The sequence below is a fragment of the Artemia sp. Qi Xiang Cuo genome, chromosome 13 (assembly GCF_049724085.1).
Source record: "Artemia sp. Qi Xiang Cuo chromosome 13, ASM4972408v1, whole genome shotgun sequence".
In the NCBI taxonomy this organism is placed as follows: domain Eukaryota; kingdom Metazoa; phylum Arthropoda; class Branchiopoda; order Anostraca; family Artemiidae; genus Artemia; species Artemia sp. Qi Xiang Cuo.
This window is the reverse complement of record NC_142806.1, coordinates 52,639,255-52,666,567: the sequence shown is the minus strand read 5'-3', so window position 1 is coordinate 52,666,567 and position 27,313 is coordinate 52,639,255. Positions and strand designations below refer to the sequence as shown.

The 27,313-nt window shown below is 35.9% G+C and overlaps 1 protein-coding gene across 1 annotated transcript in view; it reads right to left on the bottom strand.

Moving 5' to 3' along the window:
* The window catches only part of LOC148945410 (H/ACA ribonucleoprotein complex subunit 1-like), a 30,597-nt gene extending 25,343 nt beyond the window's left edge, over nucleotides 1–5,254 (bottom strand). The window contains exon 1 of the mRNA XM_089099136.1: nucleotides 5,147–5,254. Within this exon, the coding sequence (XP_088955262.1) occupies nucleotides 5,147–5,195 (49 nt within the window). The 5' untranslated portion in view covers nucleotides 5,196–5,254. The remainder of the gene's footprint in view (nucleotides 1–5,146) is intronic.
* Between the last annotated feature and the right edge of the window lie 22,059 nt (nucleotides 5,255–27,313).

Below are 27,313 nucleotides of genomic sequence, written 5' to 3'. Positions count from 1 at the left end.
GGCATCTGTAGTTTGGCCATTAGGGTTATAAAAGCTTATTATGTAGGTTTTTGTATTAGTCAGCCAAACACTGATACCAATTGCATCAACATCATTTGCAAAATCTGGAAAATTGATGCCACAGAATTTTATATTATTTTTAACTAATAAAGCTACTCCACCTCCTTTTCTCTCTGATGATCTATCCTTTCTCGGGATAGTATATCCCAGAGCCTTAATTTGTTGATTTTGGGTTAAATGAGTTTCCTGGAGGCAAGCAATATTAATGGATTTACTATTCATAAAAGATATTAGTTCATTTAACTTATTTTCTGTCAGTGATCTTACATTTCACTGGAGTATTGATATGTGTTGTGTTGTTGATTTATTTGTCATATGACTGTGTATCAATGTTCAGCTTTGTTAAAAGTAAAGCAAGATCTTTTTTTGCTTGAATGAGCATATCATCAGGGATGTAGATTTTTGCCAATTCTGCAATGAGTTTTGTTTTCTGTAGTTGATGTATGCTCATGGCCTGAACTGCATTACAGTTTAGAATGAATAAGCATATATTTGGGGATTGCATGTTTGGTTGTGCATCCTGTTTGTCAGTTAAGGGATTAATTCCTGGTAGTGTCTCTGGTTTGTTTCTTCTTGGGAGGGGGGCAGGCTTACCTCATCTCACCAGACAAGGAGGCTTGTTGACTTGGTGATTCCTTCTGCTAGGGATGTGAGCTAGGGGGCTTAGAGGATGGTGTCTTATACGGGGTACTTGATACATTGGGGGCGTTTGACTTGGGGGTTTTGGTTGGTTTCATTACTGGCTTTATTTGGTATTGTGGGACAGCATTTGCTTCCATTGCTGCAAAGGGGTATGGGATGGCCTTCTCTGTTGCTATTTGGAGTGTTAGTGCTCTTGTCTTATATGTAGGGCATAGTGATTTATTGGTAGATTCATGTGGGCCTTTGCAATTGATTCATGTAAGCTGAGTGTTGCTGCAAGTTGCCAACTGCTTAGGATTGAATGCTTTACAATTGCTCCACTTTAGAAGAATTTCGTTGCATTTGTTTGTTGTGTGTCCTAGTTTCAGACACTTCTGACGCTGGATAGGCTTTGGTTTGTATTCCTTGCGTGGTTTCATTTGCCCAAATAGGAATAACTTTTCTGGGATGTTAATTTTTTTCTTCAGTGTAAATAAGAAGGATCTTCTTGTTTTTAGGCCATTAGAGTTAGGTTTACCAAGTTGGGTAACATCTTCAACTGGGATTGTGTCTCCAGCCCTATCTGAGAGCCCTTCTTTTAACTCCTGAATAGGTGTTTATTGGGGAACATTATAAACTACTGTTTTTGTTGGGGATTGTTTTGGGTTCCATTTAGATGCATTAATTGGGGTATTCAGAAGGGATTTTAGGTTGATTATTGTTTCTGCTGATTTTTGATCTTGGACAGCTATTAGTAGAGATCCATCACAGTGAATATTAAGAGAGAACATTGATTTTAGCAATTTGAAAATTGCAACTGTTATTGCAGTAATCTTTTTTATTTCAAAGGGGGTAATATGAGAAATTTTATGGTAAATTCCTAAGTTTTGGGAGGGAGGATCTTGGGTAGGGAAAGGGGAAATGATTTTGATTGTGGATATTTTTTCCCTTCTTTTAGAGCTTCAAGAAAGGACCTCTTGAAACCCATTATCGTAATTTATACTGAAATTAGCCCCTACACTGATCAGTGTCTTATTCTCAAAACTGTAGCTATCATATGAACTTTGAGATAGTGCGTTTGACCAGCCAGGATGGGTATCAGTTTCACTGGTATTTGGGGTGGGATCTGGGGGGACTTTTTTTTTGGAAGACTTCTAATCATTGCCTATTGGAAAAAGCTTTAAACTAAAACAAGAAAGGATAATACAAAGGTAACAAACCATCTGCACTGTACTATGGGGAAAATTTCAGGATCAAAAGAAACACCACAGTATGGCCCTGAGGATGATTTGAGCAGGATTGGTTCAGTACTACTGATTAATTGAGATAATAGTTCACCAGAAATTTATTTTAAATTTTGACTGTCAAACTGTCCAAATTCCATTTGGACAGTTTGACAAATTCCGTTTTTTTGTATAATTATGTCAGAGGTAAGTCTGCTTCTTTTCTAATGTGTTCATGCAATTCCCATGGCACAAGGTCAATGAACAAATTTACATTAATAATTTGGTTATGTCTAGGTCAGGGTTTTCTCTTATTTTTAGAGCAGGTGAGCTATGGAATTTGTTAAATGAGAATATTAAAAATAGCAATTTAAGCAAATTTAAAAGGCTGTTGAAGAATGAATTCTTTTCTAAACATGATTTTAATGATTAATGTAATAGGATGCATAGTTGATAGATTAAATTGGTATTAAATCATTAAAGATAGTGTTTTACTTTTATTGACAAGTGTTAAGGAAGTAGTTGATTGTGGAGTGTTAAGCCAGTGGTAGCAGGACATATAATCTTGTAGTTGTGTTTTTACACCCCTTCTGAGGTTTATGTTAATTTTTTTGTTATCCCTCCTCCATATCATGCTGTGGCATTTGGAGAATATGTGTTTATGTTAAGTTTTTGGTAAATTTTTTGTAGTTCATATTATTCACTTCCAAATAACTGACAACTGCTCTGCAGTAGCTCTAATCCTCTATCCCATACAAAAAAACAAACTAAATTTGCAGACAGACAGACAGACCAGAGTTGTCAACTTAATCCTTTGAAATATTCAAGCTACTTTTGGCTATCCTGGAAAGGGATTAGGTTAGGAAAATGAAACTTTCAGGGATGGGTCTACAGGCAAAAGTATGTCACAGGAAGGTATTTTAAAGTACCTACCTCCACTCCTTCTCTCTCTACAGTGTCCTGACCTTTGATGACCTCTAAAAATCTTTGTAATATAAAAGTGAAACGTTGCAAATAAATCTTCTTCTTAAATAAAGTACAACAAAATTGTTTCCAGCTTCACAACTTTGCTCAATCCCAATTTATAAGGTTTTAAAGATGTGCAAATGGGTTCATTTCCTGAACTTTGAAAAAAACATTGATACAGCTAAAATTCTACTCAAATATCAGGAATTGCATTTTCAGAACTAAAGCCAAAGAAAAGGAAACTAATAACTGAACATTAAGGTAAAATGTTTTTTGTCAAAATTTCAATAGGTTTCAACCTGTTATGTACACACATTTCAGGACCCTCTAGAGGGAGAAGGAGTGAAGATAGGTACTTCAAAATACCTTCCTGGGACACAATTTAGCCTATAGACCCATCCCTGAAAGTTTCATTTTCCTAACCTAGGCAAACCATTTTCCACGATAGCCAAAAGTAGCTAAAATAAAATTTTACCATACCCTGAATTGGTACACATAGGGGAGGGGGAAAATAGAAAATTTATTTCCAACAAAAATGATTATTATATTTGGAAAGAGCATAAAAAAGGCATCAAGTGGTATGTTTACTTTATTAGTAAGTCAATAGCCCTGATTTTTTACTCATCAATGGGCTAAGATCTTACATCTTTTGTTTTCATGCAAATGTCTTTCATCATTCTGCTCTGATCAACAGTCTGAGAACAATGATGAGTATATCATCAAAGTTCTCTCATCATTGTTCTATATGGCAGAACAGTGGTGTTCTTTACACTTTTTGCTAATATCAGTGAGCTGTAATGATCTTAGAACAAAGATGAGTTAAAAAACATTAATCTTTGGAGAAAGATGCAAGATCTTAGATGTAAGATCTTAGTGCTAAAAAACAGCCCTAATAATAGGGCCATTTTTTTACTCATCAATGTTAAGATCTTACATCTTTTGTCAGAAAATGCTTAAAAGTGAAATCTTTGAACTAAGATCTTACATCTTTTGTTGTTTTTATGCAAACCTCTTTTATCATTCTGCTCTGATCAGCAGCCTGAGAACAGTGATGAGAAATCATCAAAGTTCTCTCATCATTGTTCTATATGGCAGAAGAGTGGCAGTCTTCACACTTTTTGCTAACATCAGTGAGCTGTAAGATCTTAGAACAAAGATGAGTTAAAAAACAATAATCTTTGCAGAAAGATGTAAGATCTAGATGTAAGATCTTAGTGCTAAAAAACAGGCCTAATATGACCGGCAAAAAATTTACCAAGTTTATTGTCAATAATTGTTATTAAATAAGTAGAAAATGAAATAGCATTAGAAACAAATGTTTAACCCATTTTTATAGCCTATCCAAAAAATAGGCTATACAAAGAAAGTATTATTTTTAAGGGTCCTAAAACAGCTTAATATTGAATTTGGAAGAAGTAATTATGATATTCAGAAAGACCATAAAAACTGCCATTGAGTGTTAGCCTATGTTCACTTTATTAGGCTAGTAGGTCAACTAGGCCTATATGAACTGCTTGGTCAATATATACCAAATCATATTGAGTTAGGACTAAAGTGAATACACTATTCGATACCTTTTTTTATGCTGATTACGAATATAATAAGCATTTCAATCGGAAATGAATTTCAGCCCCCCTATATATGCCAATTCAGGGTTAGGTTAGGTATAGCATAGCCTATCTAGGGGGGGGGGCTGAAATTAATTTCTAATAGAAATGCTCATTATATTTGTAAATCAGCATAAAAAAGGCATTAAACGGTGTATTCACTTTATTTTAAACTCAATAATATGATTTTGTATATATTGACCAAAATTCGTCCCAGGCACCATTCGATGCCTTTTTTTATGCTGATTAAGAATATTATAAGTATTTCTATCGGAAATGAATTTCAGCCCCCCCCCCCTATATATGCCAATTAAGGGTTTGGTTTGGTATAACCGATTTTGGGGGGGGGCCGAAATTCATTTCCAATAGAAATGCTTATTATATTCGTAATCAGCATAAAAAGAGGCATCGAATGGTGTATTCACTTTATTTGAAACTCAATAATATGATTTGGTATATATTGACCAACTGCTCAATATTTACCAGAAAGGTATCAGCTTTGAGGGTCCATAAAGGGCTTAAATTGAATTTCTGAGTAGCCTAAAATGACTATTAGCCTACATTTAGAAAGAGCATAAAAAAGACATTGAGTGGGCTCACCTTATTTGTAGGTCAGTAGGCTAATGACATATTGGCCAAAGATAAATAGGCCTAAAAAATAATTCTCACCTCCACCACCACGGAAACCTCTACTTCCACCACGACCTCTGAAAGACATTTTTCCTCAATAGGCTATGCTGCTAACGCCGAAAAACTAGTAAAAGTTAATAGTTCCCAGTCTTCCCACACGTGGTTTCAATAATTATATTTCTGGTTCTTCTGTAAAAATTTAAAATAGTAGACAGTGTTTCTACCTGCATACCGTATATCTAGATAAACGCAGAATGGAAACCTTTCTGTATTTATTTATTCTTTTGTTCTAGGCTAAGGTTGCATAGATTGAAACTGAATCCTCCAGCAATATTTTTTGTTACTCCTTAAGGTATTAAAAACAACCGAGCTTGATACCAGTCCTTGCCAAAAGCCTCAAACAAGTCTATTTGGTCTGCTCAGGTGCAGCGGCGTCATTGGATTCTAAACTCGGGGGGGGGGCTAAGCAACCACTGTAAGTCCCCTAAAGTAGCCAGATCACGGCCTTTTAAGAGCAATACTCCTTCACAATGGTTAGCACAGGCCTCTCCCAAAATCAACTAATAATAGTAAAAAGCAATTTAAAAATGTTTAATGAATACAAAGAACTTAAAATTACTGGAAAGTAATTCACAGTTTTATTACAACACTGGAAATCAACAAGGTCTCATTTTTCCAAAAATACCAACCATAGTCTCAAAATCCAATGGTTTCACCGTTTTTTTTTCTGCTAAACATCAACATAAGATCACTGCAGTCCCCGAAGCCGCGCCACGCCGACATGACGGTGGCGGATGTGTGATTTAGTATCGGTGGTGGCGCGCCGCCAGGCGCGCCGAAATTTTTTTGGCGGTGCGCCACAGCGTGTCGATTTTTCTGATTAAAAATAATAACAAAAATTCCACTTCACCAAGCACGTTCAACCTCGATTTTAGTAAGGAAATTTAAATGGTTTGCTAAGAACATACAAGAACAGTATGACAAAACAGGAATTTGTTGGACCGTGCGGAAAGTGTTTATGTTCACCGTCGATCAGACCAAGTAGAATTCTCATTTTTAGCCACTAGACCCAGGGAAACCTATGTTGTGTTTATGTTTAACATCGCATTGTTCCTATAAATCCCGTGTTTAGTCATTTCCTTCTTGTTAATGATTTGGGCTAATGTTTTTATAACTTTCAAAGTTTGAAGTTCAAACATCTCCTGTTCATCAAATACATACGAAAAGAAAGTGAAAAAAAAAACAACAAATAACAACATAAAAAAAACACTATATAAGTCAGATACCATGGCTTAAAAACACCAACAATTTTAAATCAGCGGTTACATCACTTCAGTTACAATTTATGTAACAAAAGTGAGTTTGTTCACTCTGCCTGGAGCCATTGATCTTTTTGTAGTCACTATCAGTCCTGTCGTGCTAAAAAGCCGTGTAGCTGGGGCACATGTGGCTGGTCCAGCCAGAACTTGACGAGCGTAAACTGCCACTCGCGGGATCTGATACTAGTATTAGACCTTGGGGTCCCACAAAATACCGCAAATGGGCTTCTTCTTTGTATCTGCTGAAATAAGTTGTTTTATAAGGGAGAACAAATCTGCGCCTTCACCATAGGGCTCCCGCGCCATACACTACAGGAGGAAGTACACTGCACCTTTACCCTGTTTTCTCACCAACATGGAATAACCGTCCGAAATTCTTTTCTGAAAGAAGTGGTCAAGTTATAACGTTTCAAGTCAAAGTTTAAGGCTACTTCAACTTCAGTGTGCTATGCTAACTGTGTAAAAAAAATGTAATTCGTTTCTATAGATATATTTCTATACTAGCTCTAGATAATCTACCAAGTGGGAAACTACCATAAATCAGCATTGATAAATAAATTAAACCAAAACCGAACAAAAATAACAATAAATTACTGAGTCAAACTCAAAACGAGCAAAAATTAACATAAGTTGGGCTCAAAACCCCTATGCCTTCCCAAGGCCAGAACATAATTTTCACTTTACTGAAAAAATATAAATGGTTTTACTTTTATAACTTTAATAAATCAAGTAATATTAACATTTTGATTACTAAATATTAGTATATGTATATTAAACTGACAATGCATATTCATTTGTATTTTTGTCTGTAAAGTACAAATTGTGTTCTGGCATTGGGAAGGCATAGGGGTTTTGAGCCCAACTTATGTTAATTTCTGCTCCTTTTGAGTTTGACTCGGTTATTTATTGTAATTTCTGTTCGTTTTGGCTTTCATTTATTTATCGATGCTGATTTGTGGTAGTTTCACACTTGGTAGAATATTTGATTTTAATTTTGCTCATTTTTGGTTTAATGGAGTTCTTTACTTTTCTTTGAAAAAACTTATTTTTTGGAAACAGTTTTTTTAATTAATTTTTGTTCGTTTTATATTGACATAGTCTTTTCAGGGAAAAATAAAATCATACTTTAAATCTTTTCGTTTTTTTAAGAATTTATAGTTTGGCCTGCTATTTGTATGCTGGAAAACAATTTTCAGCAAAATTTAACAACATAGACCCTTATAAAAATCTGGACACAAATAGTGGTGTTTAATTTAGTTTCATACCTCTTCTAGTTGACCTGAAATGGAAAACTTGATAACATTCGCAAAAAAATTTGTTTACTTTCTTTGATAGCTTGGATACACTTACGCTATTTTGATTTGGTCAAATTTTAAGAGCAGAAGAAGCCCTGAAAGTTTGAACATAATACCCTCAGTCGCTCTTGGGACACTGCTGAGATGCCTTATTGGGAATTAGCATAAACACAGTGCATTTTGATTTAATCTTAAGGCAACATTTACTTTTTAAACATAAAGGCAAATGGGAGGGTGGGCGTGAGTAGTAAAGCATTTTTAGATATCACGAGTGATTGCGTAATAAGCCTTACCACGGGCCAGGCATCTATATATTTGAACCCTACGCCTAGGGCATAGATATGTATGTAGGTTTTCAACGAATTGGGGTTACCAGGATCATTTGCATAGAGGTATCATTTCTATAGAAGGTATAGTAATTAGAAAAATCATATGGAATTTGCTTGATGGTATATACTTTGCATACGTGCCCATACCAAACAGGTTTTTCTGGTAGTCCTATTCTACAGATCATTACGCCTTTTGGCAAGAGGAACGATTATAACTTGATTGGTGATTAGGATTTGAATAAAAGGAATAGTTTTCTTTACAATTCATATTAGTAAGAGAATTTAATTAAAAGAGAATAGTTTATTTGCAAGGATATTAGTGAAAAAAAAAATGAGTGGTGCATTTACACTATTGGAGATTAAGGATGGAACCGACAGCAGCAGCAGCAGCAGCGATATACGAGTACCCAATGTAGCTGTGGAAATAACCACAGGCTGTAGACTATGTCTTTAATGGGACATTATGTATGCAAGATTCGTGATATCATCAAGCAAGTTTAAGCAGGAGGAACAGCTATGTTTTGCTGGAAAAATGAATATTCTCCATATAAATAAACTTCGGTCAGCATTAGATGTCCTATCGAAATATATTGATGAAAACAAAATGCATCAGTGAATATTATTATTGTAATTATGTTCAATAAAAATTTTTCTAAATCAATGGTATTTTTTCTTTCTATAGTAGACAAGCTTATATTTCATAGAGTAGAAAAAATAAATTCTGTTTAGTCTGAAGTTGATCGTGAGAGAGATAGGACAAAAAAAAAAATGGATATATTCGAGAAAGAGCGAATAATGAGTAATCTAGTTCATATGTACAAATGTTTGATTCTATATTATGATTTTCTATAGTTGTCTATTCAAAGGAAGATATTTTCTCGAGGAATGCTTGTCGATATAATGAAAACTGATTCTCCATCATTAGACTATTGTATGAAGATTCTACAACGTGGTCCAAATGCATTTACACAATTTATTGATATATTGATTACGACACGACAAAATGATATTGTTGATATGCTTTTAAACATTAGTTTATAAATTTAGTACTTTTTTTCATAAGAAAGATGGTGCTCAAGGATGATTTACTCCTCTCTCTCTCTCTCAGACAATTTTTTTTTTTGTTGCTAGCTCAGTTTCATTGTGGTAGTGAGAGCGTTAACACATGACAAAATGTTACATACATTTCCGTTATGTATGTACACACTGGGCAGCTGGTCATCATGTGAGAATTGCACAATGATTGATGAGTATGATGAAAAGTGTAGATTATGCAACCCGTGTAAATTGCACAGAGGATATGCTATACAAATTAAAGGTTGTAATTCCTGTCTTGAAGAGGTGTGTGACTCTCATCCTAGATGTCACCTATGCTCCAATTGTCATTATGATAAGTGCAAGCAGTGGGAGAATACATATGCCGGTATGACTTGAAAGAATCCTGAGCGTGATTTTAGTTTAGTGCTGCGAGATTGGTATCTTCGTTATTTTAGATTGTTCTGTGAGGAGGAGCCAGGTCAACGAGTCAATTGCTGAAACAACAAAAGAATATGATTTATACGTCATCGATGTGAAGACAATGAATGTTATGATTATAAGCCCATTGATATTTATTTGGCTGTGAAAGAATGTGATTTACCACTTGAGGACACTGTTTGTGAAATTGCTTCAAATAGGCAAATTGAAACATGTGAATTCTTTAGAATGAATGAGAATAGTATCATTGACTATACAAAGAGATATGACAAGAGTGAAGTCACACTCTACTGTAGAAAATGTGACCCTGACATTGCACTACATCAGAATCAGTACACTGTGAATTCAGATAATCTACCTGCACTAGTTGTTGTCGACAAATACCTAGTAGTGGACGAAATCTAAAGAGTAGAAAAGTCGTTTTTATCATGTATATAATTTTTTTTTTATTAATAAAAAATTTCAAATACATCTTTAGAACATTTTATTCTTAGGGCACTAAAATAAATATTAAATAAAAATGTAAGTATATTATCAACTAGAAAGTCGTTCAATTGAGGTAAGTCAACGTAGATGTCGAGAAACTTCTTGTAGGTGTACCCACGACATTTGAACATGAAAAAGAGTAGTGCATGAAAGCCGCATGTCTTAGTCGCTAAATCCTGTACTCTTCGTTGATTTTGAATAATGGTTTTCCCACTGCTTTCAATAAAGTTGCTGATGTATGGTGTGTAGAATTTATACGATAGGCCAAAAGGATCAAAAAATTAAATATTCTTCGCTGTTTGAAAGATGCTTAGCCAATGGCCCGTCTTCAAAGTCAATGGACTGCTATTAACAATGATTAGGATATTGTTAACACTTGGTATTTTTTAAATGAAGTCCGAAGGTATGCAATAGGACTTGTACTGGGACATGTATGGATCCATACTAAATACGTTGATTATTTGATTTGTGTTCATGGTGCTAGGTCTAGTAGAACACTACCGTCGGGCGTGATTTCCCAATAGGTTTCAAATTGACTCAGTGATACTAGCGTGATACTCTCAGTCAGAGCATTGGCAAATGTACACTCTAAACGTACATTCCCTGTTCGTACTATGCTCATATCCTGTGTGCTAGACAGGTCCGAAACAATTACCCCAAGAATTTTTGAAAACATTGAATCGGTTATTCAATTTGATAATAGTTGGTAGTAATAATATAGGGATTTAATGGTCAACTCGTCCAGAGTTATATATTATTTTTGTCATATCATAGATTTTACATCGGACTACAATTCACTTTTCGCACAAGACTAGATAGATCGAAAAAATTAAAATCATGGGGAGATTCAGTCCAGGATCCAACGGCACTCCCACTCCTCACAAAGGCCAAAGCCAATTTTGATGGGATTTCTCCATTGATAAATGATGAATAGCTATAGCTAAGAGAACCGGTGGCAATGTGACGTTGATTGGTGATTGTATGGGGGACAAGAAGTTTAATGTTGCTACCATTGGCTTAGCTTTTCCACTGCCACTGCAACAGAGCTCAGAACCTGTTGTTTTCGAACGTGGAGAATTGCCGATGTGATAATGACATTTGCCTAGGGTGCTGCAGGAAGTGTTTCTAAAAATGAAATTCGATGGGGCCATTTGTAACTCTATGTCAATCTTAACCTTGGGGGGTAGCCATTGGGATATATTGAATATCTCGTGATTTAATTTTCCAACTAGATGATACTACTGGGTCACTGCAGTAGTCAACTCACCGTCAGTATCAACACCTGTTCGATATTCATAGCCCAGCGATTGTCCTCTCATCTCCTTGTATGCCTTTGGCGTCATCATCATAAATTGTATGTAGATTGCATAGATTGATAAATTATTGATAGTGATCACCAATGATACATTAATAAATAAATTAATTTTTTTGAATAGATTGTTTATAATAAAGTTTTAATAGAAGAGACCATCACAGGTCTTTGGACTTGTATTGTCTGTCTTTTTCCTCGCCATAACATTTAAATCAATGAATTTTATCGACAACACAATGACATAGTCTTCATTGGAAAATATTTGAACGTGGTTGTTTTCCGAGAGGGGTTGTTAGGGGTAAATTTCTTCATAGTAGCCAGACTTGACACTAACAGCAACATTTTCAGCATTGACTAGATTCAATGAGGAACTAATTGAGTGGTCTGACTCCTTATGGGGGAGATAAGTCATCTTAAGAGAAGAAATCCTTCTTTGATCTAACAATCTTTTTCTTTTTCTTCTTCTGCTGCTGCTTATTGGCCTTCGTTGTTTTATTCCTCAACGTCCTTGTTGATGTCATTTGCTTCCTGCCTGGCTGGAGACTGATGAGTGAATGACGCGAACGCATCCTTTTCAATCCCTCCTCATTTTGTCTAGATTTTAATTGTTCACCAACGGCTCTTGCTGAAGATCTAATATTTTCCTTAACACTCTCCATGAAATTCTTGCCCGACCCCCAGTCCTGTAGTGTGGAGGCAGCAAAATTCGACGCAGCAGGTAAAAAATATTTTTTGGCACGGGGTAGTACAGAACGAAATAGACTAGCAAACCAGCTACCAAGACAATACCCAGACATTGTAGTACGCCCCTTGTAGTAGTCCAATCCATTGCCTATTTGACGTGGACTCAAAGCACCAACATAACAGTCAATATCGGGACAGACAAATGGTGTTCTTCTATTGTTCATTGCTTAGGTTATTTTACCGTCGTTGTCGTTGACAATGGGTCGAAAATGAGATGTAATAAATGCTAAGCCGTTTGAAATTGCTATTGGATCACCTAATTAAGTTATTAGTGTTAACTGACAGAGTTCCAAATAGGAGGTGTTTACGGGAATATACTGAAGATGCTTTCTATTGTAGTGGTGAACGTGTTCTTGATTGGTTTTTCGTTCAAGAACTCGTAGGAGGGGAACGTTTGAATTACCATCCCGAGATGTTTCCACAAATGAAGCGTAGAGAAATATACTCGTGTCCGTGGAGAAGCTGGGTTCATAGTCTGCATAGATAACATGGTCACTACAACTGAAATTTTCTGTCTTAATAATACGTTTTTTAAAACCAAGAACATCACGCAAATTCTCATTGAGTACATTTCTTTGATTCTCAAATGGATTAGTAATATAAATTCTACTTTGGTCAGTCGAGTAATTGAAAGTGAAACCGCCTTTTTTCGACTTTAAATTTTTTTTGTTGAGAAATATACAAAGGTCGTGAATGTTATTGTATTCTCTGGAGTGGAAATTGGCCATAGGATCCTCAGTAGAGTCAAAATCTGACCGTGCTCCCTCATCGCCAAATTCAAACGGTCGTATTTTTATTTCATATTTACGACCCTTTCTCAGGATGTCAAAGTTATTTTTAAGAATGCAATTGACAAGAACCACTTCATACGCACCGTCAAATTTGATGGCAGGAGAGAATTTTGTCCACAAATCACTTGTAGTATTCAATTTGGTGCAGAGAGGATTAGAAATTTTGGACTTGAATGTTACATAGACATCAGGGGGCCTTGTCAATATCTTAAACACCAATCCAAGAATCAAAATCAGAGTTGTATCCTAGCCAGCGAACAAGTAACTGTTTCTTACCCCCACGAGTACGTGTCTTTAATATCATTTCAATTTGATAGATTTCACTGACATTTTTAACTTTTTTAAATTCATAGTTATAAAATCCACCGAGAATCTCTTCATCTTCTGTATATTGCAAGTGATTAGTTATGGGTGTGGTTTCTAGGATTTTTGCAACCTTAAACAGTTCGGTGGACAATAAGTAACTGCCCTTTACAAAAACATTATTTGTTCTACTAATTCGAACAGTATCACCAACATTGAATTTATTTTTCTTCTTCTTCTTGACAGCCGACGATTCATTGTAATACTGTTTAAGAAAGGTGTCAATTGTATCATGATCCGAATGATGAACTTCCGTTGGTGTAGAGTTGGACAATGATCGATGAGGTCGTTGATTATAAATCAACATGATTTTATCAAGATCATGAATAAAAGCCGATGTATTTTTCAATGTACAATATCTTGAAATTAAAAGTCGAATAGTTCTTATCAATCGTTCGGCCAATGCAGCCTTTATAGGACTGTGCGTATGATAGAGCAGTGTACTATATTTTTCTAGTACCTTTGCAACATGGGGATTAACAAATTCACTACCACGATCCGTTTGAATTTTTTTATATGAATCCTGTTGGAGAATACTTTCAATGGCCTGAGCAACTTCAACACCTCTCTTTGATCGCAATGGAAATGCATATGCATAGCGACTATAAACACTGATTGCAAGTAGGACGTACTTGTACGGTGTATTGTGACGTCGTTGAACCTCATCTAGAGTCAGGAGATCTGCTTGCATTATATGCAATGGGTAAAAGGTTTTAGTTTTTCGATATTGATTGGTATGAAGTCTATGATTTCTATGCAGAATGTAACTTGATTCATTTTGTAGATAGTCTAGTACATTTTTAGTGGGAACATCAGTGACTTTGGAAAGAGTTGTGGGGGAACTTAAACTCACCACCTCACCAATATTTTCATAAACACCTTTCGGAACTTCAACCATTTTGAACGTAAACACGGTGTGTAACGTCAGCTACCCTTTTGTATACTGGCCGTTGGTTGTGATGGTGATGATGACTTGATACGTCTTCGCTTTTGTCTAGCTATCAGCGGTGTGCTAGTATTTTCCAAAATTGATTTAAAATCTTCTTCTTCAAGTTCATTTTTTAATGGTGTCAATGTTGTTGTTGATGATGATGATGACGATGATGCATGATCATTTAATTTTTTTAGAATTTGTCTATTGCCAATAATACTTTAGGGGAAGTTTAATGTATTTAGAAAGTTGTATAGATGAGTGTCAAATGATAATAGTCCTTTACGATTTGTAACCATCTCATAGATTAAATCAAGTAGATTATAGCTCTTGCCCTGAATTATAATCCCTGCCCCATTGCTCTCAACTTGAATGTGATCACTTTCCAAGAGATAGGCTAGGAGTCGTTTAAATTGTTGACCCAAAGATTTGGGGAATTGATTTCCAATTTTCATAAAAATCGAAACCAAATACACCTTCTTCAATTGTGTTCCACCTGCAGAATCCTGAGAAGATTATTCTTTCTTGGGATCAGCAGCAGCAGCAGTTGGCTTTGACCAATATTGTTTGTTTGTGTCAACTCAGCGAAGTGTGTATTGTAATAAAAGCAGTTTTTATCATTCTCATTGGTCTCCGTGTTAAGGACTTTACTCCAACGGCTCTCAAAAAGCTTGACGGGCGAAAAGGCAATCTTGACTCGAGCCACGTTATAGTGCTTTTACATTCTCTCTCTCTTTAGAGAAAACTGTCTACAAGTCCTACAAATATTGGAAGTAAAAATGTGAAAAAGCTACCACCCGCCTGAAGAAGTCGTTTCCTTTTGAAATTCTTTCCTTTCTTTTTAGAGGCCCCTGTACGTACAATGGAACGATGTTGCTTTGCCTGTTGCTTAACTACTTCTGTCACTTGAACATTACCCTCGATCAAATTTAAACAAAGTTCGGATATTAGATTAATTAAATCGTTTTCAATACAGTGTTTGAGTATTGCTTTCCTAAGCGGTGGTTTTGAAGGGCCTAGAACTGAAAACAAATGTCTATTTTCATGTAGTTTCTTCAGTGTCATGAGAGCAACTAATAGGTCTTTTTAGTGTTCACGGGGAGATATACTGTAATTTCATTGTCAAAAATATCTGTGACTACACGTAGATCCTCGGGTGTATTTTGATTAAGATCGAATAGGATGTATCCGTAGGGTCTATTAGGTGTCTGATTGTATGCTGAGAGCAGAAATTTGGGGGCTCCCGGGTCGATTTGTTTATTGAGAGTTATTAGCGAGCTGGAATCACGAACAATTCTGTAGATGAGATAGTAGGTACAGTTCAATGCAAGTGTTTGCATACATTTGCTCTGACGAAAGAGATTGTGTAGAATCAAAGTAACGGAAATCTGTTCGTGATAAGAGTGAACAGTGAACAGTTGTAGCATTTCCTGGGACCATTGTTCAATAGATTCAGCCAGATCGTCAATGATCAACCAAGAGTTTTGTTCAATAATGCTGAAAACATCAAGTCCCTGTATGAATTGTATCTGCACCAACCATGTCGTGGTAGCAATTGCTTTTATTTCATCATATGACTCCTGCCAAATACTATAGCAATAGTAGATTTTTTTCGGCTTTTCCTCAAACATTTTATCACAATTTTTAAATATTTTAGTTAAGAGTGTTGTTTTGCCCGACATTGACGGTCCACACAGAAACGATCTGAATGGTGTTTTAAATTGATACATGTTCCCCTCAACAGTTCACCTGGACAACTAACTGTAGACTATGGCTGTCTAATGACTAAATAATTTCCCTATTACTACTACTCCGCTCAAGAATAATAACGAGAAGAAGAATAAAGAATAATATTTTATTTTATTATATACATAAAAAAGGGTGAAAATAATTTAAAAAATACTACATTGAAAAAGGCACATTAAACATTAATAAAAAAAAAATACACTTTTTTTTTTAATTTATTTATAAAAAAAAAATAAACCATTTAAATAGCCACTAGAAAAAAAAAACAAACACTTAAATAAATACACTTTTTTTTTCTGTTTATTTATTTATAAAAAAATACAACATTTATTGGACTAATGTGCACTTGAAATATCATACACTTTTATTGACAACATTTTAAATTTTGGGGGCCCCCCCCCCCCCGGGGGGGGGGCGGGGGGGGGGGGGGGGGGGGGCGGGGACGCGCGGGGCGCCGGGGGGCCCGCTGGGGGGGCCCCGGGCCGGGGGCCGGCATTAAATACTGGAAATTTATCTGCCTGGCAAACACACACGCACACACACATTTAATATTTTTTTTTATAGAGAAAAAAAAGAATTAAAAAAAAAAAAACCTAATACCCCAAAAAAAACCTCCCACCCCCTTTAAACTTTTTTTTTAGTGAATTTAATTTAATTTTTTTATAAAGAGTTGTTTTATTTAATATGTACATTAAACTAGGTCTGAAATTAAATAATGACCGTGTGGCAATACCTTCACACCATCCTCAAGTACATAGACTTTATCCGATATGGCAGACACGGCGTTTTTTTCGACTCTAACTTGTTAGTTTTTAAAGTTTATATTGTGACTCGCCAAGACTTTCACTCTTGTCACAAGAATACGTTCACAAACGGTTTCATACACACTACTGTCGAAAAATTTTTTTACGATGTGTCTATTTACCCCCGTGCAAACGTGTTTAATATCTTTGCAGTGTTTTTCCAAGCAGTATACAGTCGGACTATAACAAATAATACAGAATGTTAAATAACTACGCGTTTCAGAGTTTAGCTTTAACAATTGATTTGGGGCCTGGTGTTTCACTATCTCTGGGTAGAGGGATTCATCCCAATTGGTGTAGTCTATTCGTGAGCTAATGTACTCGCCATTTTCCAAATTATTCAATAGATTTTCAGTTTTGACTTTTAACAGGAGTGAATCAGTGTCCCCGTAATACACTTGAACTTGTCCTTCCATCTGCCACAATACCTTGCATACATTATAATAAAACGACACCATGAGTTTCTTGGATATTTCAGCTATTGCATTTCCACCTGCAATATTTTATTTAATACAATATTTCTTTTCTTGCGATGTAGGAGCACCAGATTAGAGTCTATGATTGTGAACGATGTGAAGTTTGGATCCACAATGATTCGAGCACAATCCTTGGGGTTGGTTACAATATCACATCAACTTCTGTGTCGTAATTCCTTACACATTTTACCGAAAGCTGAGTTCAAAATTAGTTTATAGACTTCTTTTTCAAACTTTTTTTTCGATTGTGAAAGATTACTGACAATTGTGTCAATAAACGTTTTAATGTAAGGCTTTTGATAAAATTGGAGGGCTCTATGAATCTTTGCGACCTTGAAACCATTGGACACCATCCATTTCAATAGCACGTGATGAACAACGATATTCTGTTTCGGGTTGAGATCGGCAATTAGTTTTTGTTTTGAAGGTACCCAGTGCATACTCCCGTCCTCTACTAAAGATAAATTGTAGGGGCTCAGAGAGTCCCCACCCACCAGTCTATTTATGCACGGAAAAAAAAAGTCTTTTACCGAGTCATGGATTTCCATGGGTATTTCACCGTCAATTTCAAAAAACCATCCCTGTGCCCCATTCTCCTCAACACTGGCAATGTCGGGGAAATTCGAAGCACAGGGATTTTCAGGCCATTTATAATTGCCACACGGCAAACAGTAGTGAGACATTGCCGATGGGTAAAGAGAATTCATATCCAAAAAAACTGCGTCCGACTTTTCATCTGTGTGCTGTCCACTCGGATCAGTTTTCATGATACAATCCCCGTGAAAAACATACCCACCCCTCATTGATCTCTCTACAAAAAGATGCTGATCCACATCGGCGATCAGACCTATTTCTTCTTTGCTGATTTTAAGTATCAAATACATCACCAAATGAGGAGTGGAAAAATAATAACCTAAATCCAACCCAAATTCCCCATATATTTTATCTGTATTTTTGCACACAATGTCCAGAAGAGTGAGTACGTCACTCGCCAAGTAAAGTTTAAAGTAATCCCACCGATTTTTACATCTGCCCTTTCCCAAACCCTCTTAGCAAATTCGTAATGGCTAGTGGCGCACTCACTCTCAGTTAGAGAATTGTAAAAAGTTTCAATGGGCGGTAGTGATACCTCATTTATCCTCGAGCCAGAGATGTAATAATCATATGGATATATACCCTTACAAGCTAATAAATCATACATTTCATCATCGGGACCGCGCTGTTGGAGGAGGGGGAAGTTATCAAAATTGTCACTTCTCTGCACCTGACTCAATTGACTTAATGATTTGGGGAAGAAGCTGAAAGAGTCTAAGAAATGGATTTTATTCAGGCACGTGTTGCCCTTGTCAACAGTTTTCCACATGAAGTCTAGCAGCAGTAGCTTCTCCGATGATTTGGGTATGATATTATATGAAAAAGAACCATCTATCCATGCGTCATCTACAACTCCTCCCTTGGCAATGCGGGCCAACGCCGGAAGAACAAATGTCAAGTCGTAATTGGAATTGTTTAAAAAAACGGGTACGAAATATTGTTGTCTAACGTTTAAATTGTATGACTGGTGTGCTACCCCTCTAAAGTTACTCCCCCCCGATTTAATATCCTGCCAAAAATGATCATGGTCGATCACCTTCCTCCTCCCCCCATTCCCAACACCATCATCAAATTCTCCCTTGCAAACCCAATATATTTTACGATTTTTAATGGCCACTATGTCATCTGGTGATAGGAGCATAGGATAGTTTGTATAACAAAGGCGCAAAATTGCACCGTTTACTGTTTTGATTAGACTGACCAATGCCGAGCGCATGCAGTCTTCACCGTCACTCAACATCTCAACTACCTCCAACACTTGCATGGTATTATTGGAATCTCGTTGCGCGTGAGAGTAAGAGACCCATATGGCTTCTTGTATTTTAACATGATTTGAATTTGACGGATCGCACACGTCTGTCAGCTTAGCCTCGCAGTCCAAAGCGATCTTATTGCTCTGCAGGAGCGTGTTTTGAAAATTTTTAAAACGTAAGATCGCTCTATCTCCGCTTACCGTCTCCAGAGCCTGATATCCATGTCGTTTACAGTGTTTCAGGTGATGCTTTAACTTTAAATCAGAGCGAGGTCTTGAGAGGCATGTGGGACCGTAATAACAAACACCTGTCCCCTTTTTACCTACGCATAAAGCCCTACTAATATCCGTTATCGGATTTAAATGGCCACTTGAATCGGAGTCTGTGGGCGGGGTGTATAGAAGCCACACCCAATATTCTACTGATTCAATTGAAGGAGCCCGCACTGGAAATAATACACCCTTCTTATCGGAACGCTGACCCTCTTCAAATTCTGTTTCATACTGTAACACCGTGACACCAATCTTTAAATATGCATTAGCCCGCTCAAAAATATCTATTGCTTTTAGTGTCACGGGAAATTGACCATTTAAACAATTAAAATCTACTTTGGGGAACTTTGAACCCTCCCTACCATTAACTGCCATTTTATCCAACTTTTTCTTAGATGCATCATCGCGCAGAGGTCTCTATGCCGCAATTAAAAACGCATACTTGAAACACTACAGCCTCGTATCGAAACAGATTCGTTGTCTCCCCCTACACCCCTCGAAATCTGAATGATATTTTAATTAAATATTCCCCGCGCCCCCGCGTAAACTACCATCCTTTTTAAACCTAAAAATGTTAACATTTAAACTTTATATAAATAAAAACACAGATCCACTACCCCCCTCGGGATAATTTTACCACTTACTTTGAATACTATTACCCCACTTTAGAAAAACCTCCCCATAATTTGATAAATGCAGGTGTATTGCCAACATCTCTGTGTGCAAGTATTTCGAATACATCTCACCCGCACTTTCATTAAAAAAATATATTTATAGTGCTATTGATGCTTTTAAATTGACCCCCACTCCCCACACCCCCATTTTCTGTTCAAGAATGGCTCGAATCTTATCAGTCTAAGAATGTGTAATGGCCAGGGGATATGTTAGTATACCCCCCGACACGAGAGAGTTGAAGTGGTCACCGATTTTGGCGCTATAGAATAATGTTTTATGATAGGCAGAGGTGTAGAGACAAAAATCAAGAAGAGGGGGTACTGCTGCTGTTGTATTACTACTACTACTATCTATAGCATTAAGTGGAGCGGTGGTGGGTGACAGAGAATTGTCAATAACACCACTCCCAGTCTGTTCAATCATATTGGGGGGATGTGGCATGAGGTCCCCCAGTACATATTCCAATGTGTTTGGGGACAATTGGTCGAGCCAGCCTGTATTGTCCTCTGATCTAATTTCGTTATGAGGACCCGGTTCAGATTTACTTGTAACATCATCATCTAAATATTCACGTATGAAACTATCCGCCCACCCCGGATCCTCAACCATGTCGATATCACAGCCTAAGTCATCCAGACTGGCCATTTCCCCAAAAACATCGTTAAGGAATCCACTTTCCCACTCCATAGTCTCTAGGACCAGTATAGGTTCATCCCTGAACTCTGCTGGTGGTGACAGAATTGATCCTGTAAATATAGTTGCTTCATCACTCAATGGTGTCGCTGGTGGTGCTGCTATATTTTTAATCTGTAGAAAAAAAAGTTTTATTTTTTATGTAAATTTTTTTATAGTTAATAAACTTTGTCAATTTCTCATAGCCATTGTCCCACTACCATCACCATCACCTAAACAATTAAAAGAAGAAGAAAAAAAAGTTAATTGCCCCTTATATCTCAATTGTCACCACTACTATCCTAAGCTCCTGCTGAAGATAGCATCGAATATTGAACTTTGTATTTTTTAAAAGTATAAATGCCAAAAAAAGGTATTTTTTTTTTTTTTTAAATAGGGGGCAATTGCCCCTTATATCTCAATTGTCACCACTACTATCCTAAGCTCCTGCTGAAGCTAGCTTCAAATATTGAACTTTGTATCTTTAAAAAGTATAAATGCCACAAAAATGTATTTTTTAAAAAATATGTGGCAATTTCTCCTTATATCTCAATTGTCATCACTACTCTCCTAAGATCCTGCTGAAGATATCATATAATATTTAGATTTTTATCTTTTTAAAGTATAAAGTAAAAAAAAGTTATTTTTTTTTTTTTTTTTTAAATAGGGTGTATTTGCTGAGTATATATCAATTTTACCCAATCATCACCAACTCTCCTGCTGTCGCTAGATTAAAATATTTATCTTTTTATATTTAAAAATTATAAATGTCAAACACTGTTATTTTTTTTCAAAAATAGGGGGGGCACGTTCCCCCCCTACTATCCTAAGCTCCTGCTGAAGATAGGTTCGAAGATTGAACTTTGTATTTTCCCCTCCCCCTCTCCCGGGGAGGACCCTTGGGAACCGGGGGCTTCCTTCGATGTAGGAGGATCGATACCCTTTCGAGTTAGGGGGATGGGGTATTGGACTTCACAACACTGTTCAAATAGAACAACCTCATAGTCTTTTTCGTAAACACCTAAGTGTTTCAATGAAATGATCAAAAACGGCTTCACCCAAATAATGTTTCCTAACATTACCGCGAAGACATATTTGGAAATTATCAAAAAAACCTTTTTCCCTGTGTAAATTGCTTATTGAAGATATACATCATGCCATTTAAAGTCCAATTTGCATACGACCCTACTTAGAATTCATATCGGATTGAAAGGCGATGATAGATCTGATAAGTATAGCGGATGTATTCAAATGCATTAGGAACGAAAATACCAGTCTAGTACTGCGCGTTACCTGTATTGGAGCAATTGTTTTCACTTTCGTTTTTTTTTCAAAAATTTATTTTTTTTTTTATAAAAGGAAAATTTCATTATAAAGCAAATTATTTATAAGTTAAGAGGTAATGTTTTTTTTTTTTTTTTTATAGAAATTAATGATAATCATTCCTTTATATATATATCGCTAATTTGGTTAATGAAAGAAAATTAAATATCTTAAAAACAAATTTTAAGTTTTTAAAAAGCTATGCCCCTGAGAAAATTTACCTTATTTTTTTGAAAATAGGGATAGAAACAAAAAAAATATGTATATACTTACAAATTCCGATTGGACCTCTATATCTGAACTCCTTTGTAATACTTGAGGGGGGTTAAGGTCACAATCTTCAGTAGGTTGAGATGAGGCATTATATAATGCATTCCACACACTTTTAAAGTTACTTCCATATTATATGGAGCTAAAACTGGTGTAAGAGTTCACTGTCATTAAAAGATTCGCAGGCATTGGCTGTTCTTGTGTAGTTCTAGTATCGAATTTGATAACTGAAGGTCTTGTAGCTTGCATTAGTACACCTTCGCTATATCGTGCCCTCTTTTCAGAAGGGGGGGTATTGCATGTGTCCACTTCCTTGAAAAAAAAAATGCATTTTAGTTTTTGTAAAATAATTAAGTTTATTTTAGGAATTTAAAGTAGTGAAAAACTTTTTTTTTTTTTAAATATAGCCAAGCACTTTTTTTTTCAAAAAAATCCATAAAAAGGTTAAATGATAATTATAAAAATAACAACGTAAATCAATAATGGCCAGTAATTTTTTTAAAAAAAAAACATAAAAAAAAAAAGCCGCCGTAAGCTTCAACCTATAGGAGAATTATTTAGAGGTTTAAGCTCCTAAAAAAAATAGACTTCTAAGTATATAAGTACCCTTAGTTCTAGTGTATGGAAAGAATTTATTCCTTAAATTAATGACAATTTCTTTTTAATAATGAGAAAATTTTTACTCACCAGAAATTGCTTTGAATTATCCATTTTTTCTATGTGATTACAAAAAATGACAGTTGTGTTATGTTCAATAAACTATTCCAAACTGTTGAGCTATCCAATTTGAAACTTGAATTTATACAAAAAATAATTAGCTTCTAAAAAAGATACACCGGTTTTTCCAACACGGATGTAACCCAAAAAAAAAACTTGTTTATCATGAAATAGAAATTCAGTTAATTGTGCCAGAAAAAACTTGAAGCAGAACAGATTATAATCAACCTGTTTGGTATGGGCACGTACGCAAAGTATATACCTTCAAGCAAATTCCACATGATATTTTAAATTACTATAGCTTCTATAGAAACGCTACCTCTATGCAAATGACCCTGGTAACCCCAATTCATTCGAAACTTACACACATATCTATGCCTCAGGCGTAGGGTTCAAATATATAGATGCCTGGCCCGTGGTAAGGCTTATTACGCAATCACTCGTGATATCTATTAATGCTTTACTACTGGCGTGGGAGGGGGATTAGTTGCCCTCCAATCACTTTCGACTATTAAAAAGGGCATCAGCCTTTTCTATTTTCAATCGACTGAGCTCTTTTCGAAGTTCCTACGACAACTCCTTCGATACGAAGTGCCCTGGTCTAAACAACAACAACAACAACAAAATGATACATTATACCCACATCGATCTCTACTATAAAAATGTCAAGCCTTCCAATCACTTTCGATTATTAAAAAGGGCACTAGGCTTTTCGATTTCCAAACTAATGATCCCTTTTTGAGTTTCTACGACAACGCTTTCTATAAACACCTTATATGCCCCCAGGGCATAAATTAAAACCCTTACCCTAAGGGCTGTGAGGGTGGTTGTCATCCTCAAAGACCTAATTTCCAGAAATTTCAACTACGTTAAAAAAAATGGCTATGTCAAAATTTTGTTTGGATGTGTTTGGGAAATGGTGTGCGTGGAAGGGGTGTTAGTTGCCTTCCAATCATTTTCAACTATTAAAAAGGGCACAAGCCACTCCAATCTCTAATTGAATGAGCCCTTTTCGAAGTTTCTACGACAACTTCTTCGATATGAAGTGCCCTGGTCTAAAGGAAAAATAATAAATAATACATTGTGCCAACATCGTTCTTATATAACTCCAGGGCATAACTACAAAACCCTCGCCCTAAGGGTTCTGTGGGAGTAACCTCCTCAAAAAACATATTTTCTCTCTGGAAATCAGTTACTCTGAAAAAAATGGATATCTTAAAATTTTGATTGGATGTGTTTGGGGAAACGGAGGGCGTGGAAGGGGTGTTAGCTGCCTTTCAATCCCTTTCGACTATTATAAAGGACAGTAGTTATTCCAATTTCCAATCGAATGAGCCCTTTTTGAAGTTTCTACGACAACTCCTTCGATACGAATTGTCCTGGTATGGAAAAAAAAAAAAATAATCATGACAGTGGTCAAATATGGCTCTGAAGCATGGACGCTCCGAAAAGCGGATGAAGATTTGCTAGATGTTTTCCAGAGAAATTGCTTAAGGATTGTTCTGGGTACCCGGCTGACTGACCGTATTTCAAACAATAGGCTATACGAAAAATGTGGTTCAATACCGCTTTCTAGGTCTATAATGAAAGAAAGGTTGAGGTGGTTAGGGCATGTTGTGTGGATGAAGGATGAAAGATTGCCGAAGATTGTTCTTTCGGGCAACCATCTTGGGCTAAACGGAAACCAGGACGTCCCCGTGGGGATTGGGAGAACGCCATAAAGAAAGATTTAAAGGAAATGGTATCTTCGTGGGCGGGTGTAAAAAGGGAGGCTATGAATAGATTAAGGGGAGGGAGGAGCGTGCGTAGCTGTGTTGGCCTTTGGCGGCTTGGTGCTGCGATGAGTTGTTAGTAGTAGTAGTAGTAGTAATTGATTTAATAATAATATTCTTATTTATAACCCATATCGTACAAAAATACATTACACTCGCTGACTAATTGAAAAGCAAAATAGGACGAAAGAACCAGAAACGAAACAAACATTATAGAAAAAGATAAAGATCAACTAATAAAACACTAACAGCAATTGCCACAAAAAACTTATAAGGTGATGGTAGCAACCTAATCTAAGCAGAGCATCCTCTACGAACGTCTCAAATATTTATTTAATTTTTTTAGCCAATATCATATACAATAAAAGACACTTTTGGAGTAAAACCATAAGAAAAGAGAGAATACACCACAATTATACAACAGTGAACTTGAATAAAGAGATGGACTAGGGAATGATGGGGCGGAAATCTCTATTGGTGGATCACATGCTATACCACAGAGAATTAAAGAGTCTACTTTTAACAAATGTTGGAACTCAAAAACCTTTTGTCCTTTTTACTGGCTTAGCATTTTCACGAAAGAACCAATCATGTTCAGAATTTGGGGTTGTTAATCTTTCTCAAAATTTCAAAGTATTATCAATCTACATTTGTTGCTCAGTATTAGTCAGCCCAGCACAATAGCCAACTCGATTTATTAAAGGTGGGGCTATTTCCCGCCTCCAAATTAAGACAAAATTTGATTTGCTTGTGAAAATACGTAACCAAACTAAACCAATGGATTTAAAGCATGATTTATAACATGGAAATACAGGACAGTCATCTCCTTTTTTCCCCTTTACTATGAACTCATCAATTGGACTATAGTATATCTTGTATATAGTTAGTTAAAATTTTCTTCATTTTTCTAAAGAGCGAGACCAGTTTACTCGGATACTGTTTCTAATTAAAAGGTAAAGAGGGTAAAGAATATGGCATTGGACCTTACAGTCCAAATCTCCGTTTCTTTGCCCTTCAGCCAGGAAGTGAAATGGGGGATTGAGGGCCAACCATCCTGTGGTTTCGCACACCCTTCCTGTTTACCTTCCCCAGATTTCTCCTGGTACTTATTTAAAGCTGGGTTGACTCTGGCTAGGCTTACAAAGTCGCGCCACTGACCCCCGTCCCAAACCGAATAATTGGGTACACACTGTTTCTAATTGTGATTACCATTAACAGTTTTTAATATTTTTGGTAAAATTAATCTTGAATTAAAAAAGTCTGAAAATAAACATTAGAAAAATCCATAATTAAAACCATATATAAGGGTAAGATAATTTTTTGGACCATTGGATGTTTTGAGCTTTCTTAGCTATAGTAAGTCCAAACATGTCATACATATATGGCTTCCGAAGTAAACTTAGCCGTGCATCTCGAAGCACAATAAGTGTCCGTCAATACTTATTTTCTTATGCATTGATGCCTTAAAATAGCTAAATGTCTAATGGTTTTATAAAATGTATCTGCAATTTATTTAATTTATAAAAATGAATAATATTTGTAAATAAAACCTATGAATAAGTTTAAAATAAAACAAAATTTACGAATAAAATTTGAGCAAAATTTATATAATTTATATAACTTAATACAAACTGAAGTTAACAGTTTTTAACTTTAATCTTTTTTTAAATTGTTTGGTTTCTCAGTAGTAACTGAGGTGTTCGAAAATCTGATTTCCTACATTAAATAGTTTTATATTTAATGTTAGTCAACAGGAGCCCTTGTAAATATAATAAAAAATTCAGAAAAACGGTTTGTGTGTCATTTCGGCCTCATCGGGCACACATAAGGCATGAGACCATTTTATGTAAATTTAAATTTGGCACATCTCCTCACCGGTTTCAGCATTCTTGAATGACAACTGTGTGTAGCCGAGAAATGAGTACAAAAAGGATATGGAAGATCATTTGCTGCCACTCCACAGATTTGGATGAGATTGAGTCAACGGTTTCTGCTAAAAGTTTTGTATTTCTGTTTACTGGCAGATAGCTGCTGACAATAGCTTTTAGCAACCGATTAGATAGCTGAAATGTTCCTGTAGCCAATTTACTCAATCTAGGAAAATTTCGGCAGTCCATTTAACTAGACAAATATAGCCACTGAGGCAAATGTTTAGCTCAGTTCTGTTTCGGATTGGTATTTTAAAATTTATAGTTCAGATCAGAAAAATTGTGGTTATGGAAAATTTATGTTCATGTACTTGTAGGACTACACGTTTGCAAAAATATTTTTTCTTATATTTTTTTTTTGCCGGAGTTCGAGTTCATTGCACCTTGCTCGCACTAATCTGCCAAAAGGCTTCAACTGGCAATTTTTGGTAAAACAAAACTGGCTTACAAAATTAAGCTAGATCTTATATGACTTAAATTTCGCACTAAACATTGAATTTAAAGTCCATCAGACAAATAATATATCTTTGAATGTGTGAATATTTTGTTCTTTGTGGATTAGAATTTTTAAATTAATTTTCTCCTCAGAAATTGTGTTTACAAAGCTGCAGGTTTATGCACTTGTAACACTACACTTCTGCAAAAGGAATTCTTTCTTA